General features: G+C 37.4%; 1 protein-coding gene across 1 annotated transcript in view; it reads left to right on the plus strand.

The window, feature by feature from the left end:
* The window catches only part of TNNI3K (TNNI3 interacting kinase), a 306,041-nt gene that overhangs the window by 91,920 nt on the left and 193,698 nt on the right, over positions 1-20,423 (plus strand). Inside the window, exons 10-15 of the mRNA XM_060023829.1 lie at positions 4,430-4,528; positions 8,296-8,434; positions 14,877-15,021; positions 15,107-15,211; positions 19,001-19,095; positions 19,693-19,842. Of these exons, the coding sequence (XP_059879812.1) occupies positions 4,430-4,528; positions 8,296-8,434; positions 14,877-15,021; positions 15,107-15,211; positions 19,001-19,095; positions 19,693-19,842 (733 nt within the window). The remainder of the gene's footprint in view (positions 1-4,429; positions 4,529-8,295; positions 8,435-14,876; positions 15,022-15,106; positions 15,212-19,000; positions 19,096-19,692; positions 19,843-20,423) is intronic.

Here is a 20,423-nt window from a genome sequence, read left to right on the forward strand (position 1 = left end):
TTTAGTCCCTATTGATACAGTCTTTTTTTTCTTCTTCATCGCTGTCATTGATTTTCATAAGATGAAGTTCAGAGGGAGAGCCAAATGGGACCAACTCAATAAGTTAAAGTCCTACTGTAGGAGAAACATTCAGCAAACAAGAACAATGAGGACCTTTGTTCTTGTAGGCATTACTTTTTAAATCTCTGGAATTTTAAATCATGAGGTCTGGCTATTTTTAAAAAATCTTTTTAACCTGGAGTCAAACCTTCTTGTACTTCATTGAGACAAGCTTAGAACATGAAAAAATAGTTTTAAAAAATTGATATTGTTATAATAATCGTTTACCCACAGTGATAATTAATGAAAAGATTAAGTTGTGAGGATAAGTAGTATAAGTATTTAGAGAAAGAAATGCTAAATACAGTAAAGGATTTGTGGAAGGTTCTCAGAGAACCTGGGAACTGAGCTTGGCCTTGAGACTGGGTATGTTATAGGCAGAGAAAGAGAACAGAGGTTTTCTAGGAAGAAAGCAGAATGTTTGAATAAGTGTTTAAATTACAACCTGGAAATTGTAGAGACTCTACTTGGATCTTTTGAGGAGTCAACTGGCAAATAAAAATATCTTTAAAGGGTAATGTATACAGTAATTCCCTTCTATCAAAACAAAGGGTTCTGATCCATTTTTTTGTGCTCAAAAAATGACCACTTAATGATAGACATTTTTGGTGCTTATTTCTTCCATCAGTAAAGGATACCAAGTTACTAGCCCAAGTTATTAGCCCCTTGGTTCTTTAATAATAATAATACTGATATATATGTCAGTTATACAAATCTAAGTATGATAAAATTCATTTCTATAAAGAGTTTAAAGATTATTAAGATATCCTTTCTGTGATAAGACTTGTTTCAAGTATACAATTTCACCAGTAGTTTTGTTATTTTTTGGGGGAAAGAAATCAAAACTATGTATTTTCTCAAAAATTTTTAATACAACAGAATTTTATGCCCTGCAAAAATCTTAATGAGACAATGTATGTAAAACTCCAGTCACAGTTCCTGGCATGGAGCAGGCACTTGGGATTTGCTAAAGGTTAATTCAAAATAAATGATCAATAAATGTTCGTTGAATTGAATTGTTTAAAATTTCTATCATATAATTGGGTCCTAATTGTTAATGTTTAACTTCCCTTCTGACTGATGGTAGATATATATTCCTTTTTTTGTTTTAACTAGAAATACAGTCCAATTCAACCATTATTTGGATGCCTATTCTCTGCTTAGCATAGTGGTGAATAAAAGAGATTCAGTTTGGGACTTCATGGGACTTCATGTAGTGGAAAACAGGTGAAGTTGACCTACCAGCTCTTTCAGGTTCTGGAGTAGGGGAAGCATGGTTAAAATGATTTGATAGGGCTTCCCTGATGGTGCAGTGGTTGAGAGTACGCCTGCCGATGCAGGGGACACGGGTTCGTGCCCCGGTCCGGGAAGATCCCACATGCCGTGGAGTGGCTGGGCCCGTGAGCCATGGCCGCTGACCCTGTGCGTCTGGAGCCTGTGCTCCGCAACGGGAGAGGCCACAACAGTGAGAGGCCCACGTATCGCAAAAAAAAAAAAAAAAAATGATTTGCTAGATATATGTTCCAGTCTAAACAATATGAGTGCATTTGTCTTAACCACATGACAGGCATATTTGTATATCACGATACATTATATCCGCATAAGATTGCTAGGAGATACACTCCCTATCATGACTTGAAATATAAGAATCAATAAATGCATTCAACTTATATAAATAACCTGTGAAATTATTCAGATAATTCCAGTGTACATTGCTCTCAATAGTTAAATATTTCCTTGAATTTTAAAACAAACTAAATAAAGCCTATAGTTCAATAATGACTCTGTGTGGTTTCATTAAAACTTACATTTTGAAAGTTTCTTAGAAGGCCAACACTTCATAATTAATGACTGTTCAGCAAAAGGTTGACCTTCTGAATGACTGGATAAGTGCAAACTTAGGAGGAAAAAAAAAATTGCTTTGGACTATTTATTCAAGCCTAAAAGCCATTATCTTTTAGAATGAAAGTAAGTTCTAGAACTATGCCTAAGAAATTGGCTCTATATTTTAACATTTGAGAATCCTTTTTACAATAAAAATTCATGCTGTCTACTTTCTTTTATGCTATATATAAAATAAGAGAATTTGTAAAAAGCTTCATTTACCTTGATCGTTTGTGACCTCCTTTAAAGGTTCCCAAGATTGAACTCACAGGCATGTGAAGTCTAAGATACCAGACATTTGATATAAATGGCTCCAGCATTCTTTCCAAGCTGAATCTACAAAGCTTCTACTTTCTACTCAGAAAGCTTCCTCTTATCTGAGATTGAGTCAGTTAGTTCATTTACTTAAAGGTTAGTGTTAATGAGGTCAAGGTCACAGGAAGGGCCGGATGGAAAGAAACTTCGAAGTCAAACAGGCCTAAATTTGAATTCCAGTTCTGCTTCTTACTAGTTATATGACCTCAAATAGGTTACAAAGCCTCCCTGAGGCTCAGTTTCTTCACCTTTAAAATGGGAGAGTAGAACATATCTTTCTATGTTTTGGAGTGAAACAGAGGCACTCCAGTTACCATTTATGCACTTAGTTCAGGGTCTGATACATAATGTGCCCTCAATAAGTGTTAATTGTAATTTTAATTTTTTTATTAGAAAAACAACTCACTGTACACATTGTATATTCTGTTGATCATTAGTCAGCAATATCCAAATTTAGCAAAAAGCATTGTTCTTGGAATGTATAGAAGCCTATACACCTGCTTATTATATTTTTGGACCCACCAGAAATTTCAGCTGTTCCAACAAGAATTCCTTTTCTCTTCGTATGACAATTACAATCAGTTCTAATGCTACCCCACTGATTGAATAAACTGTAAGAATAATCATGTAAAATAACATCATTTCAGTTCATATATGCTCAATAAATGGTGTATTGACACATGAACAAATGGATGATTGAATGAATGAACTATTTAATACTCTGGAGCACTTGGAAACAAAGCTTGAGGTGAGAGACTAGAGATTCACTTCCCTGCTAACACTGACTTGCTCCATGACTTTGAGAAATTTCCTAATTCCTTTGATTCTTGATTTCTTCCTCTTTAAAACATACTGGTTTGTTATGTAATGTCCATGACCCCTCACCACTTCTGAAGGGCTCTGATTCAAACAGGCAAGGAAACTTGACTTAGGAGGCAGTTTGTTTCTAGGAACAGAAGAGGTGTGGGAGCATATGTTCCTTGAGCTCTTGGATCTCATCTTCATGTTCTCTCTTCTAAGTCTAACAGACTTTTGAAAATTTCCCCAAATGTGTATTGTTTTACCAACTGAAGAATAGAGAGTGCATTAAGAAAATTCACAGTGAAAATGAACACATCTGGAGGAAATGATTTCCATCAGTTTTCTAGAGAAAAGAGTCTTAGAGATGAGCCTTTAGTAGAAGAAATCTAAAGGGTGAGCAGATTTGTTGGCAATCTGTGCCTTTCATTGGCCAATAGCTCCTTCTAGTTTTTTTCACTCATTCATTCGTTTATTCATTCATTCATTCAACAAATTCGTGTTGAATGATTACTATTTGCATGGCAACATGCTAGTGTAGGATTATAAAGATGAATTTGATATATACTTTGTCCTTAAAGAATTTGCTCTTTAATAAGGATAAGGCATGTATATAGATTTTTAAATGTTCTAAATGAGATTTAAAAGCAAGGAAGACTTAATTTTAGCAAATCAGTTGGCAACGAAGGGAGGGAAAGTAAAGAAATCTTGGAAGAGATGGCATTTAGCTTGTGTTTAAACATCTGTAGATTGGACAGAAGAGAACCTTTTTTTTTTTTTTTTTTTTTTTTGCGGTACGCGGGCTTCTCACTGCTGTGGCCTCTTCCGCCGCGGAGCACAGACAGGCTCCGGACGCGCAGGCCCAGCAGCCATGGCCCACGGGCCCAGCCGCTCCGCAGCACGTGGGATCCTCCCAGACCGGGGCACAAACCCGTGTCCCCTGCGTCGGCAGGCGGACTCACAACCATTACGCCACCCGGGAAGCCCCAGAAGAGAACTTTTGACTGAGGAAGTAATGTGAACAAAGACTCTGAGAAGTAGGAAATTGAGTGCAGTTTGTTTGTACAGTTGGGTTTATGAAAGGGAGTAATGGGAAATACATTTAAAAGGATACCATCAGATTGACAGGACCTTGAATGTGATAGTGAGGGGCTTGGTTTTCATTTTCTAGGCCAAAGCTAGCCATTGGAGATTGCAGAGAAGGGAGGTGGAAGAAAATTGTGTTTTAAGATGGTGACCCCCGAAGGAGAGTTGTACATTGTAATTGTAAAATGAATTTTGATGGGCAGATGCCACCAATGAATCTCCTAACCCAGCTCTCCTTCTTGTCCAGGCTGCTGATGTACTACTGCAGCATGGAGCTAACATCAACGTTCAAGATGCAGTTTTTTTCACTCCATTGCACATTGCAGCATACTATGGGCATGAACAGGTAAGTCAGTGGCATTTCCGAAGCCTGGGGCATCACTTAAGTGTTCCAGGGTTTTCTTGAACTGTACTAGGTTCAAAGAAAGGATATTTAAGATATCCTTTGAATTAGTTTTGCCATCTGCTCATCAGTTCCCCCCTTGAAGAGCTTTTGTATATCCATAGAAACATAGCAGCTACCAAGTTATACATTTTTACTGACTACTTTAGTACACGAGGGAGGCAGTAGAGTATATGGGTAAATGGGTGGCTATAGAAATCGGCCTGAATTTGAAAAATTACTAGCTTTATGACCATGTGTAGGTTGTATAATATCCCTGATCCTCACTTTCTTGTCTACAAAATGAAAAAAAAATATTAATAGCACCTACCTCATAGGGTTGCTCTTATGATATTAATTTAAAGTGTTTGGCAAATGCTCAACAAATGTCACTGGGATGATACTAACACTAACAATAAAACAAATCATAAAGCCCATTCCAAAAGTTCTCTGAAAATAGATAACTTTTAGAAATGGAATTTCCTCTTTTCTAGTAACCTGGCATGTGGTAGGCTAAAAAATGTCTACCAAAATATGTTTACATGTTCACGTTCTAATTTGTGGAACCTGTGAATGTTACCTTAAAAGGGACTTTGCAGATGTGATCAAGTTAAGGATCTTGAAATGGGGAGATTATCCTGGATTATCTGGGTGGACCTGATGTAATCACAAGGGTCCATATAATAGAGAGCAGAAAATCAGAGTGAGTAGTAGGAGATGTGACAATGGAAGCAGTACATTAAAGTGATACAAGAAGGGGCCACAAGCTAAGGAATGCAGGCAGGCTGTAGAAGCTGAAAAGTAAGGAAATGAAAGCCTCCAGAAGGAATGCAGCCTGCCAACACCTTGATTTTGGACTTCTGACCTCCAGAACTCTAAGAGAATAAAAATGTGTTTTTTTCATCCAATAATTTTGTGGTAACTTGCTACAGTGGCAATGGGAAACTAATATATGGGATAACCTAGATAAACTAAAAAACAATCACTAAATGTGCTTTAAATATATAATTTTCTTTAAATATATAGTTATGTATCAGAAACATATTTATAAATTTTGATAATCTGTAATTAAGTAATGATACGTATAGAATGCTTTAAAGTTTACAATGTAGCGTCATTCAACAAATAATTTCATTTGACCTTTGTGACAACCTTATGAACTTAATAAGAGTTACCATGTGAGCAAACTCATACTATGGGACAGGCACTATGTTAAGGCCTTTATGTGGATTTTTTTCTAATTTTGCCCCAACCCTAAAATCAGCTGTTATTTATCCCTTCTAATCAATGATACACATGGAGCTTACTCAGGTCAGGTAGCATGCCAGAGTCATGCAGCTAATAAGTAGAAGAGCTGGAGTATGTATTCAGGTCTGTCTGATCCCAAAACCCATCTTCATTCTGTTGTACCGAAGAGCCTCTTCTTACCCCTCTTCTATCAGTGAGCGAAATCATAAAGTCCAGGCCATTTACTGAAGTAGTGGAGCTAGAATTCAAGGCCTGGTGCTGTAATTCCACAGTCCGTTGATTTTCAACCTTAACATATTGAAAGAAAAATTTTATATGCTCTTTTCAAACACCATCTTTTAGCTATACTCAAGAAACTCAATAGAACCAAATAAAACAGAAATACAAATGTAATTAGATAATCAAAACTTAACTGTTCTTTTGACATTCTGTTTTTACTCTTCCTCATTTTATCTCTCTAGATCTGGTCTCAGTTATGCAGCAGAATTATACCTTTTTACCTTTGTACAGGTCATGCCATTGCACTGCCTGAGGATCCCAAGTTGAAAATCAAACTTCCTTGTGTCTCTGTGCTGTTCTAGTCTTTGTGCCTTTATTTCTTTGCTGGCTGGCATGTGCCTGGACAGTCTCAGACCTGCGAAGTGTGACCTCTAACTAGGGGAGACTGCTCATTTCATTGATAGGCTGCTCAGACTGCACTGGGGTGCCCTGGAGAGCTGAGCACTGAAAACGCTTCTGAAAGTACTGGGTCCAAAACTCAGGTGGCGAAAAAACTTTATACTTTTCTGACTTCAGGCACAGACAAGATATACACAGTGCCTGTTATTTGTAGAGTCATCCTCTTTGGCGATTAACCTCATGACCCAGCAGAAACATAAAGAGCTTCTATGCATGTTGTGTGGAGACCTAAATTTGTTTACTTTCCCTGAATATATAGTCACAGTATTATAAAATTATGCTAAAATGTGGATGGCCCTTTTATGATAAGGGACTCACTTCCTATGTGCAAAGACAGCACATAAGTAATTTATGGAAGCTATTGTCATTTACCAAAATATGCTGACAGGAGAATGGCACATTCGATATACTAATGTGCCATGTTCCTTGCCATTTGCTTATTTACTTATTTTAAGTGGAAGAGTATTTTACCAACAGCAGTAGTTCCTAGGTATATAATAATAGTGCTTAATAGACAATCGATTTCAAAGATAGTTTAACTCTATCCATTATAAAGTCACATAATCAGAATTTATGGAGCCTGTGTAAGTGGAAATATCTGCTTAGGAGTGCAAGGTTCTTGAAACTAAATGTCTACTGTTCAGGTTTCTCTTGAATTAAGTATTGGTCTGCCCGTTAGCCAAGAAATAGATAAAATACATGTGTTCCACATTGGTGCTACCACTTCTGCTATCATTTATTGAATACCAGGCACTTTTCTAAGTGCTTTATGTGTAATAACTTATTTAATTCTCACAACAACTCTATGAGGCATTCCCATTTTAGCAACGAAGAAACTGAATTTTCAAAAGGCCAAATAATTTATTCAAGGTGACATACCTAATAAGCAGAAGCCCAATTTCAGAACCTTTGTTCTTTACCTACTGCATGCAATAGGAAGTTTTCCCACATCCCACCCAGCTAATTTTTCGCCTAGAATTTCTATCGAATATATACCATATTCTTGAGAGGCTTCCGCTCAAGATATATTTATTTGCTGCCACAAAATAGTTTTAGAGCTTGAATTCACTTTTATGCTGATGCCACAATGGTCAAGACTTTTGAGGAGTCCTCCCATAACTGTTATTTTAATGGCACGGGTGTATCCTAACTTATCTCTTGGGATCACTATGATGAGTCCTAAAATTCACAGGGGAGGTAATGTCAATTTTAGAGAAATTATTTGGAGGGTTCCTAAGTGAATATATAAATAATTTGAAGGAATCCCGTAAATTACCTGAAACAACCCCTGGAAACTCTTGAGTTGTTTCTTACTTCATCTCTCTCTGTCCTCTTGGATGTGAATCTCAGCTAATTTGGGAAGATGCTGGGGGCTAGTGTGGCTATCTCCTGTTTACTCACAAATCAAAAAAGGACCCAGAACCCCAGTAGCAAGATTACCATTGGTGACCTATGTATGGAACCACTATGAAAATCAAGAATCAAGTAAGCACTGCTGGCTCTGGCCAGAAGGAAACTTTAGAAAAGATTGTTCAGAGAAGATTATGGGTGACTTGAGAGAAGGTTATTTATGTATTGATACAATGAAGACCCAACCCTGAAATTGCTCCAGTTTTAGATTTCTTGCTAGGTGATATAATAATAAATTCCTTATTGTTTAGGCCAGTTGAGTTAGGATTTTCTGTTATTTTCAGGCAAAAATTATCCAAGAGAAAACCTAAATGGTATGTCTCCTTCCCTATTGCTGAAGGCATTGCATTACTGTTTGGCATTTGATACTAATTTCAAATGCATGGATCCTTTAGGTAACCCGCCTCCTTTTGAAATTTGGTGCTGATGTAAATGTAAGCGGTGAAGTCGGAGATAGGCCCCTCCACCTAGCATCTGCAAAAGGATTCTTTAATATTGCGAAACTCTTGGTGGAAGAAGGCAACAAAGCAGATGGTAAGATTATGTTTAGAAGAAGAAATTTGCTATCTTTTACTTTATGTATGCTTTTTACTTCTACTTTACTTATTTATTAGAGAATAATCTAAGTTGATTAATCTTGTACGCATGTACTAATTTGTTCCACAAGTCATAATTTATTATTTTTAATATATTAATTAAACCTATATGTTAATCCTTCTTTACATATTTTAGCTCAACTCTTAATGTATTAGGTGCTGCAGTAAAAGTAAGGGGTTTTCCTAAATTTTTCCTACTTTTTGTTATTCACTAATCTTTTTTTAATTGAGGTAAATTTTACATATAGCAAAATTCTCAAATCTTAACTGAATATTGACTTAAGTGAATATTTGCTTGTGGATACACCCATGTAAAAGCCACCCAGATCAATATATAGACATATTTTCATCTGGAAAGTTGAAAATTTTTCACCTGGAAAGTTCCTTGTTGCCCACTTCTTAGTAACTAGCTTTCGCCACCAAAGATAATCAATATTCTGGCTTCTATTGCTATAGGTTAGCTTTTTTTCTGTTCTTGAAGTTGATATAATTTTGTGACTGCTTTCTTTTGATCGACAAGATGATTTTGACTTTTATCCATGTTGTTGCATGAATCATAATTTGCTCTTTTTTATTACCGAAAATTCTATGAATTTCCCACAATTTAACTGTTTATCCGTTCTCCTTGTAATGGAAGGTTAAATGTTTCTAGTGTTTGACTTTTGTGAATATAGCTGCCAGAAACATTCAATTCTTCTTGTGAATATATGTGTTAATCCCTCTTCGTTGTGTGTGTGTGTGTGTGTGTGTGTATTTAGAGAGAGAAAGAGAGAGAGAGAGAGAGAGAGAGAGAGAGAGAGAATTACTGCATCAAAGGGCATGCACATCGTTAACTTTTTAGGAAATTTCAGACAACTTTCCAAAGTGTTCGCAATATTTTTCACTCCCACAGCAATATATGAGAGTTCCAGTTGCTCCCCACATCCTCCCCAGTATTTGATACTACTGTTATTTTTAATGGAAATAGAGTTAGAATGTGATCAGGTTGGGGGAAAAAACCTTTAGAATACACAGAAAGATTTTAGATGCATTTAGTAGAATAGAATTTCCTGCAACTTTTTAGTTTTTTAATTACAAAATGAATTTTGGAAAATTGAAAGTATTGAAAAAAAGCTTTCTCTTTTTTTCCTCTTCCTCACAAACTTAATTTTTTGACACAAATTCACTCAGAGTTACATCTTGTCATTAAATTCTCTCAGGCATATCCAGCATTCTGATCCCCAAGAGACCTAATTAAAAGCCCAGCTGTAAGAACTGCTGGCCTTTGCAGCAGAAATGATGCACATTTCCAAAAGCACAAGGTTGTCAGATCTATAGAACTGCCATTTCCTTGGTCCAAAATTGAGATTGATATTCAGTTAATAAAACTAATCAATGTTTTCATTACTCTAAGGAAAACACAAAGGCTCCCAGAGACAACTGTAGCAAGAGGCTAGGGCAATTTCATTTCCATGTTGGAAACAGGGCCATTTTATTTGGTAACGTTTGAGAAACGTAGTTTGTATCATTTTCTGAGCCAGTGTATAATAACTCAGGAATTTTTTCTATAGCATTATCATAAACAACTTGTGTTGTCAGGATGCAAGGAATGCTGTTGTCTGGACCTTGTTTAAGCAGTCTCTTTGATTCTGTTGGTTTAGGATAGGCAGAGGTACACCAATGTGAATCACCGAACACATAATTGTTTTTGAAACTGCCTCACTCTTCCAAGGGGTCAGGAACCACTCACATTTTTCCTTTATTATCAAGGCCAACCTCAGCCTTTTATTCCTCTGCACAACTCCAAAGCTCAGTGGTGTCAAAATGAGTGTCATTTATGATCAGCATGTCTCCAGGATCAAAGGGCTCTTCTACAAAAGGCATTGAAATGTGTACTGCACCCAGATTCCCAGTACATACCAGCGTCATATGATATAATTTTTAACATTTTCTTTCTGACTCACACAAGCACTACATGCCTCCTACTCAATCATTTAAAAAAAAATCAAGTGACATGACTCAGATTTTTAAGTATTTTTACTTCCTTCTAATATACACTTGATATTTAAGTCCCTTTTGTACTTCAACCAATTGCAAAGAATAAATCAGAAAATCTTTTGTGCTGGTGGACACTGCACAAGATTTATTATCAGCTGGTTTACTTATTCCAAAATGTATCTAAGCCTCCAGATGATTTATTTTAGATCTGGACTTTGCCTGTGGTTAATGGACATAAGGGGAAGAATAAATGAATGACCCCAAAAGGAGTGCAATTTGAAATCTGGTATTTACAGCATGTTTCCGTGGTAACAGAATGTCACAAATGAAAATAAATTCAAGTTGCAAATTAGCCAAAATGTATTTCCGAAAGCACGTTCCGCACGTTTGTGAGGTTGACCTATTCAGTCACATATGTTTTAAGTCTCTAGTCTTCTTCCTTATACCTCGTAGGGCAATTAAAAAGGAGAACTGCAATGCTTATCGAATGAGATTGAAAAGGTCAAAATATTGCTGGACTCCATAGGAGGAAAATAGAGACACAATTCTCACAATTTATCATTTTAATAAGTTAAAAATGGAAAATGTTAAATTCAGAAACTATTAATTTTTTGTCATCTGAATGTTGAATGCTATAGTTCTCTTAACTGGAGAACTGGATACTAGAGAAAGTCACAAAAATTTCTAGGGCATGGTCAGTAATTTATTTTTTAAAATGTGTCTTGTCAGAACTATCACACAGATTTGTTACTGAAAATTTATTTAAGACACACTTGGGAGTTGCTTTAGAGAGCTGGTGAGAGGTCCTAACTTTGCTGGGTTAATATGGAAATGTTTATTTTATCTTTAAGATCAATGAGCAGAAATAAGCAAGAAGTAGCATCCAGCTACCTACCCATTCATCCAATCTTTCTTTCAAAAGACATTACTGAACATTTACTCTCTTCAAAGTAGAGGACTAGTGACCAAATATTTTCTTAATAATGATTTACATGTATTCCTTTGCTTGAAATTTTCCTTTACTTAAATCTCTAAATAAGATGTTAGAGCAAACAGAATATCATTCATACATTCAGTTTTCCTCAGGTAAGAATAATAATATATGCACTTTTTGTTTTTGCAAATTGGTCCAAGACAGAATTAAGGAATCAGAAGGACTGAAGCAGAAATACGGGTATATATATATATAAACTCTGCATCTGATGCAGATTTCTCCTGGCCTGTCCCTTTGGTTGGTATTTTATATCTTCTTTGATGAGAATAATGTCTAGGCCATTGCAGGTAATTCACCAAGTAAAGAGTCTGCTTTGAAGTTTATTGATTCAACTAGAGAAGAATAATGTTGGGTGGGACCAGGTATGGCTAAAGGAAAATTATGAATTAATGGAATATTGTGCTTCATTCTGCTTTACAATGTCCCCTCTGGCCCTCAAGAACTCACATGTGACCTCCTGATGCCCTGGACTCCCTGCTGTCCTCAAGCTTTGACTCATGGTATTGACTTTCCCTGGCTTCCAACAGAATGTGAACAAAGGAAAAGTATCTTAAAAAGGAAGATAATCAAAACAACCGGGAAAATTCTTCTGAAGGAAGTGTGTCCTTCTGAGCCACTCACTAATAGAAAAGATTCAAAGATTTATTTTTCAATAACAGTCTTGGGAGGAGGAGTTCAGGAACTTTGTTAAAGATTTCCCTTTGGCTTAAGGGCTTGCAGGTTGATAAAATAAGAATTATTGTCTACAAATATAGCAGCTATAAGGCCTAAACCAGTGTTCATTAAATGTTAAATGATGATTATATTTGAACTTTTTAAAATTAACTCTTATCTTGCCTTTCTTTTCCTTCCAACCCTTCATCATTAAAAAAGTAATTCGATCAATTCTTTTGGCTCTATGGATAATTTCTTTTATAGATATATAAGAATGAGAATGAATGGGATTTGTTAAGGGCTATTATTTTCTATTTTGAATAAAGCACCCTGTACAGATGGACAAAGTAGTAAAATAATAAAACAAGTGATTGTAGAGCAGTCGATCTGGTTATTTTTGGTTTTAAAAATTGTGCTAAAGCAGATCTAGAATTTAGCAGCTTGGTGTTGATTTGTTATTACTTCAGGCCTGTAATTATTGACTATTCAACTAGATTGTAACTTATTTGAGGGTATAGACTCTATGCATTTATAGCTTATTTGCCTTAGCACCACTTAGCAAAATTCTAAGAGGGAAATTAGTAAAAAGGGAGAGTGAAGATTTTTATTAAGTATCTAATTTGTGATAAGCATCATGCTAGACACTTTCTAGAAATGATCTCCTTTAATCCTTTCAGCATCCCTGCTGCACCAATAGTGTTATTATATCCACTGTTACTTATAAAAAATCAATATCTCCAACACCTAGCACAGTGCTTGGTGCATATTGATTATTTAATACTTGTTGAGGAATGACTATGTGTCAGTCAGGTGTTCTTATTTGCAAGTGTTGGAAACTAATACTTGCTAATTTAAGCATGAGGGGAAATATTAAAGGATATCAATTAGCACACAGAATCTTCCCCAGGACAGAGTAGAAAGCCAGGTTTGGAATTTTCACAGTGAGAAATGGTGTCCAGAATCACACCCCAAAACTAATCCTTTGAAGGCACACTGCCACCCCAGCTAGGCACACACACCAACACTTGTGTTTCTGGCACCAATAATGCGGGGCACCCAGTCTGTGGCTGGACAACAGTACCACTGGAAATTAGATGGAGCTATTCTACCACTGCTACTTTGCCAAGATAGAATAGACTCTCCTTTTGTGTGTCATCAGCTCTGATGTCAGAGTCTGAAATAACATGTTGATTGGAAGAGCCTGTAGATAAGAGTCCAACCAGGACGTGGTTGAGAGTGAAAGGGTCACTATTAAAAATTATTCTAGGATAAGAAGCCTAAACCAGGACATATGGTCACCCTCTACTAATTCTGTGCCCCTAACTGCAAAGGAGGCTTGGAAAGCATATTTTCAGCTTCTATGATAAAAGGTGATCTTGGCCTCTAGTCAGTACTTTCAGTATAGGGAATTTCCCAAATGTCAGAAGAGGTTATAAGTCTGGATTGGACAAAGAGAAGGTCAAATGCCCACTACTGAGTAATCAATTTAACAGTTAATGTTAAAAAACTATCTTAGATAATACAATTCATGAGGTCTTCCTCACTCTAAAACTTGCTGCCTTTTCATTATACCATGATTTGTATACCGCAACATGACATTTCTCAGTTAGGGGGACATCAGAACCTCCTACACAGTATTGCGAACATACAGAGTACTAGGCCCCACGCTAACATATTGAGCCAAAATTTTGGGAAATGGTGCTCTGTCCAGAGTATTAAAATTTTAACATCTTCTATGGGGGTGAAAGGGGAATCAATTTGAAAGGAGATACTTGTGGAAATAAGGCTATGAGTACCTTTTAGATACTTACTAGTTTCCTGAACTCTTCCACTGTGCAAGGTAAATTTTTTTAACATCTGTATCGGAGTATAATTGCTTTACACTGGTGTGTTAGTTTCTGCTTTATAATAAAGTGAATCAGCTATACATATACATATATCCCCATATCTCCTCCCTCTTGTGTCTCCCTCGCACCCTCCCTATCCCACCCCTCTAGGTGGTCACAAAGCACCGAGCTGATCTCCCTGTGCTATGCGGCTGCTTCTCACTAGCTAGCTATTTTACATTTGGTAGTGTATATATGTCCATGACACTCTCTCCCTTCGTCCCAGCTTACGCTTCCCCTCTCTGTGTCCTCAAGTCCATTCTGTACATCTGCATCTTTATTCCTGTCCTGCCCCTAGTTTCTTCAGATATATGTGTTAGCATACAGTATTTGTTTTTCTCTTTCTGACTTACTTCATTCTGTATGACAGACTCTAGGTCCATCCACCTCACTACAAATAACTCAATTTTGTTTTTTTATGGCTGAGTAATATTCCATTGTATATATGTGTCACATCTTCTTTATCCATTCATCAGTCGATGGACACTTAGGTTGCTTCCATGTCCTGGCTATTGTAAATAGAGCTGCAGTGAACATTGTGGTACATGATTCTTCTTGAATTATGGTTTTCTCAGGGTATATGCCCAGTAGTGGGATTGCTGGGTCATATGGTATGCAAGGTAGATTTGATTAGATGCATTCCATAGATTTATGGGAGCTAGAAGAAAGCCTGCTTAATGTGGAAATAGGCTATAGGATAGAATTCTAACTTTTTAAATTGGTGGCACTTAATTTCCTTTATTATTGTCATTAATTGGCAATTTCCAGGAGTCTCTCAGGCACTTAGAAAAGTCCCTGATACTACACATGAGCAGGTTGAGAAATAGAGGATTCCAGATAACATATGTTTCCCTTTCTTTTGATGACAGTGAATGCTCAGGACAATGAGGATCACGTTCCACTCCACTTCTGTTCTCGCTTTGGACACCACGATATAGTGAAGTACCTGCTCCAGAGCAATTTAGAAGTTCAGCCACATGTTGTTAATATCTATGGAGACACCCCTTTGCACCTGTGAGTATTATGTATACTTCCATAGGTACTGCAGGTATACTACGTGTGCCTTCTTACTATTCTCAAAATATTTTCTTAACTCTAGGGCATGCTACAATGGCAAATTTGAAGTTGCCAAGGAGATCATCCAAATATCAGGAATAGAAAGTCTGACTAAAGAAAACATCTTCAGTGAAACGGCTTTTCACAGGTAAAAGAATATTTAAGTGCAATAGCCTCTAAACTTAGCTAACACCCTACAACACTGGAAGTCATGTACATGAAGCAAGAATGAATAGTGGCAGATGTTGCAATCAGAGAGCAAGACCAGAGGGTGGCCAGAGGACAAGGAGCCCAAGCTAGATGCACAGAGAAAAGGTAGACGCAGATGCTGCAGTCAGTACAACAGATGGGGCCAGAGCCAGATGCTGCCTTCCTGGCAGCAGCCACAAAGACAGGGACTGATGTTGCCAAGGCAACAGGCATATCAACATCTGTAAGCATATTGCTCCTATTCCACTACACTCTGCAGAAAGCTGCCAAAAGGAGCAGTGCCCATAATCCTCTTCCGACAAGAATATCATTACCAGAATTCATCAGCATCAAATGTGACATTTTTTCCTTACCACTTAAACCTTATGTGCAAATGTATCTACCTATCTAAGACATCCATCTGTCAGCCTGTAAGAGCTTAGTCAGGGTGGCCACTGAGGTACCTAAGAAGGCATTAGCTCCTTGCTAGGAATCGATTACAGTCCTTTGCAACGTGCTCTGGAAAAGCACCCTGAAGGAGCAGCTGGGTTTGGAAAAGTTGTGACAAAGAAAAAAAGAAAGAGGGAGAGAGAGGGAGGGAAAAGTTTGCTAAGAACTCAAGCGCATAACTCCCTAAAATGTCCTAAAGGAAAGCAGATGTTTTATAAAATTTAAAACCTCATTTTTTAACAGGTTACTGTTTTGCTTATAAAAATAAAAACGTAGTCATTTGAATTGAGTAAACCTTGAATATCAGATTATTTACCTACATATTACAGATCTCTTGGCTGTTAGCAACCTCTAAAACATGTATTTTGAAACTAGTATGTTATTTACGTAGTGTTTGTCCTGTACTAGTGAATAAGAGAAATGAGACACTTTTTTTAAATACTGAACTAAAATTAAGCTTACACTTCTGCATCAGGCATCAACTTGTCAAATTTCACTTGGATTTCCAGATTTTTCTTATCACCCAAAGAGGTCAGACAAAAGGGAGGTGAAGAAAACTACCATTTATGGAACAGTGAATATGTGCTGGATGATTTGCATCCATTATCTCATTTAATCCTCCTAACCATTTTATGCAGTTGGATTTACTATCCCTTTTTTACCAATGAGAAAATTGAGGCTCAGGAAAACTAAGTAACTTGCCAAAGATTCTTATGGCTAGAAAAACATGTATTACATGCCTGACTAATTCCAAATCCTGTGTTTTTATATATCTTCATGTTCTAGTACCAAAATATTTTGTCTGTTTTCTACACACTCTGTAACAGAACAGATGCAAGAACTCTTCAGATCATGCCTTCAAAGTGTACCAGTGGAATTTGTCCCTGAAGGGGACAGTTGGCAGAACTGATATGTACGGGTTACTAGTGTCCTCTACCCATTACGTCATTCTTGTGGAGGCTGACACCACAGGCTAGTTTTCAAATCATTTTGCTACTTTGTGCACATAAATTGAAACCGACTATAATCAGAGGGTTATTGTCACCTTCAGAAGATTGTCTATATGACAAGATTAGTGAAGTGAGTTAAAAGTAGGTATCCAATTGTTTTATTTTGTGCAAACCTGTGGCTGCTAGGAATAACGTATTAATATTTTCATTCTATTCATTTTAAGTACATATTTATAAAAGAAATTCTCCTTTTACATAAGGAACTGACTACAGTTATGAATTTTTCTATGTACAAATCACAGTGCTTTACACATAGTCAGCACTTAGTACATTCCTGTTATTGTTTTCATATGTCTGTATGTATACACATTTGTATACACACGTACACACACACACACACACACACACACACACACACACACACACATATATATATATATATATGTTCTGAATTCGTCATTTCCTATAAATAGTTGCTTTGAACAGAAATAATGAGGTAATTCAGACAACGGAACATTAAAAGTATAGTGTTGGGCTTCCCTGGTGGCGCAGTGGTTGAGAGTCCGCCTGCCGATGCAGGGGACACGGGTTCGTGCCCCGGTCCGGGAAGATCCCACATGCCGCGGAGCAACTGGGCCCATGAGCCATGACCGCTGAGCCTGCACGTCCGGAGCCTGTGCTCCGCAACAGGAGAGGCCACAACAGTGAAAGGTTCGCCAACAAGTATAGTGTTAATGGTCCTATTTATAATACAAATAACTAATGGTGATATGATCTATTACACTGAGATGGTTGTTTTTTATTCACTTAATTATTCAAGAAAGGCTTGTTAAGGACCTGTCTTGTGTTGTTGCTGGTAGGAACATTAACATGACACAGTCCCTTCCCTCCTTAAGGGAACTCTATTGTAAGGTATCAAAACACACAGAGGTGTATTCATTATCATAACACAATATGATAAGTGCCATAAAACTGAAATTACAAGGAAGCAGAGGAGATAGCAATGAACTCAGCCTTTGGTTCATGAGAAGACTTCATAGAGGAAGCAATAGTTCAACTAGATAAATAATGGCATTTATTTAAAGAAAATAATAATATCCCATGAGAGAAAAAGGATTTAGGTAAAGTCATCCCAGGGAGAGGAAAGAGTAAGACCCAGTGAACTACCACTTATAGAACAAATCTGGAAGGAAAAAACACTGTTTTTCTGTACTCTACCTCAACATTCAATACCTCACTTCTGAAACACATGATACCAGTTTTGTGTGAGATTTTTCTACACCAAACAATTCTCCAGTTCTCTACAGACAACGAGTGGGTGTCCTAAAATTCATTTCAGTTTGGCACTGCCTACCTGGAATTAGCATCAGATCTCACAAGACTGCCCCTCTTCCCACTTCAGGTGCAATCACAAGTCTAACTTGTCACCTAAATCTCTCAGAACCTTCCTGTGTTCCCCCATTCCATTCAGTTGCCCTGCAGAATGCCTAGAAAAGAATTAATATCATAGGAGATATTTAATAAGAAAATGCTAGAAATTTTATACAGCTCCTTTCTTTTTTTTTTTTTTTTTTTTTGAGGTACGCGGGCCTGTCACTGTTGTGGCCTCTCCCGTTGCCAGAGCACAGGCTCCGGACGCGCAGGCTCAGCGGCCATGGCTCATGGGCCTAGCCGCTCCGTGGCATGCAAGATCTTCCAGGACCGGGGAATGAACCCATGTCCCCTGCATTGGCAGGCGGACTCTCAACCACTGTGCCACCAGGGAAACCCACAGCTCCTTTCTTGAAGGCCCATATTTGAGAATCTTAGGATTTTATTGCTTTATGTGCTTTTTTTCTCTTATCACCTCCTTCTCCTCTCTCTTTCCCTCCTTCTCTCATCTTTTTGGCACTTATATAAACATCTGCATCTAGAATAGCCTGGGTGAATCAGGGCTGTTTTAATTTTTTAGGGCTACCATAACTAAATACCACAGACTGGGTGGCTTGAACACCAGAAATTTATTTTCTCACAATTCTAGAGGCTGGAAGTCCAAGATCAGGGTGTCAGGTTTGTTTTCTTCTGAGGCCTTTCTCTTTGTATTGCAGATGGCCACCTTCTTTTTGTGTCTTTACATGGTTGTCCCTCTGTTCATGTCATCTGTATACTAATATTCCCTTCTTATAAGGACACCAGTCATATTTGGAGAGGGCCAATCCTAATTATTCCATTTCCACTTAATTACCTCTGTAAATTATACCTCTTTAAATTATAGTCACATTATAAGGTTATGGGAGTTAGGGCTTCAACATATTAATTTGGAGTACATACGTTCAGCCTTCTATTTTCCCTGTGTTATATTTTTGCAGTGCTTGTACCTATGGCAAGAGCATTGACCTGGTTAAATTTCTTCTTGATCAGAATGTCATAAGCATCAACCACCAAGGAAGGGATGGGCACACAGGTAAGACTGTGGTGAGAACATCACCAGTTTCTGATGCATGTGAATGCTTAAGAAAAGTGGTGGGCTTGGGGGGTGGGGTGGGGGTGGGAGTGGTCAACCCCAATGAGGGGGAATATTTTATCAATGACATCATTTAAATTGATGGTGCATGGTGATAGTAAAAGGCAGACTGACTTTGCTCAGTTTCATTATTGTGCTAAAGTATCTACAGTCAATGCACCCATTATGATCTGCACCAGGAACAGACTGATCCCACTGCCTTGCCCTTGGCTTGCTGCTGAAAAAAAACCCTTGTTTGGGGTCTTTGTTCTTTGATTTGTACAAAGTTGCTAACATTTATTCTGGTAATTACAGTGGATAGAGAAATACTAGAAATTGTGCTAAGCAAAAGGTAGTCTATATAGATCAACTAGGTACTTCTTTTCCTAAACTATGTCTTGTTTGCGCAAAGACAGAATTAATTCTTTGTCAAAGAAATCAACCCTTGCTGTATATCTCTGGCAACAATTCTATTATGTGGTAGTGACTGTCTTTTGAAAATTGGGTTTCAGTTTTCCCTTTTTCTCCTTTCACACTTTCATTCTTATTCTATCATAGGATTGCACTCTGCTTGCTACCATGGTCACATTCACCTGGTTCAGTTCTTACTGGATAACGGAGCTGATATGAATCTGGTAGCTTGTGATCCAAGCAGGTCTAGTGGCGAAAAAGATGAGCAGACATGTTTAATGTGGGCTTATGAAAAAGGTATACTTTTCACCATTGCATCTCTATAGTGATAACATTGAACTCTGTGCACAGATTATGCCAATGCATCAATAATTCTTTTGCTTGCATGACTTGTATACTCCCATTTCCTCTGGAGATTGTATTTGAATCGTTGGAGACTTGGATCAAAGAGTACAATAGGGAAAGCAACTCCTGGGCTGCAGATGAGCTGAAGGCATTCTTGGTATTGGCATTTTGAAGGGAGAAGGAGATATCACATTTCTAGATACTGGAGAAACAAAATTGTGATAGGTAATGATAGCTACTTTCTTAGAGTAGATGCAGAACTAGTCTTTACCTCTTATATAGGAGAATTTTGATGTGGATTCAAATTATTAAAAATGAAATTAATGCAAAGAAAGAAAGGGAGTATTTGTCACATCTAACCCTGCTAACAATGCCTGCACTAGAAAAAGTAAGGCAACCAATGTTTAGTGCTTAAGTATAAACTTATTTGAGCTCAAAGAGGTGAAAGCTTGGGCAGAACACCTGGTTTTAAATCAAACCATGTTGCTTGATCTTGAGCAAGTTATTTATTCTTGCTAAGCTTTAGTTTTTCA

The sequence above is a fragment of the Delphinus delphis genome, chromosome 1, assembly GCF_949987515.2.
Source record: "Delphinus delphis chromosome 1, mDelDel1.2, whole genome shotgun sequence".
Taxonomy (NCBI): domain Eukaryota; kingdom Metazoa; phylum Chordata; class Mammalia; order Artiodactyla; family Delphinidae; genus Delphinus; species Delphinus delphis.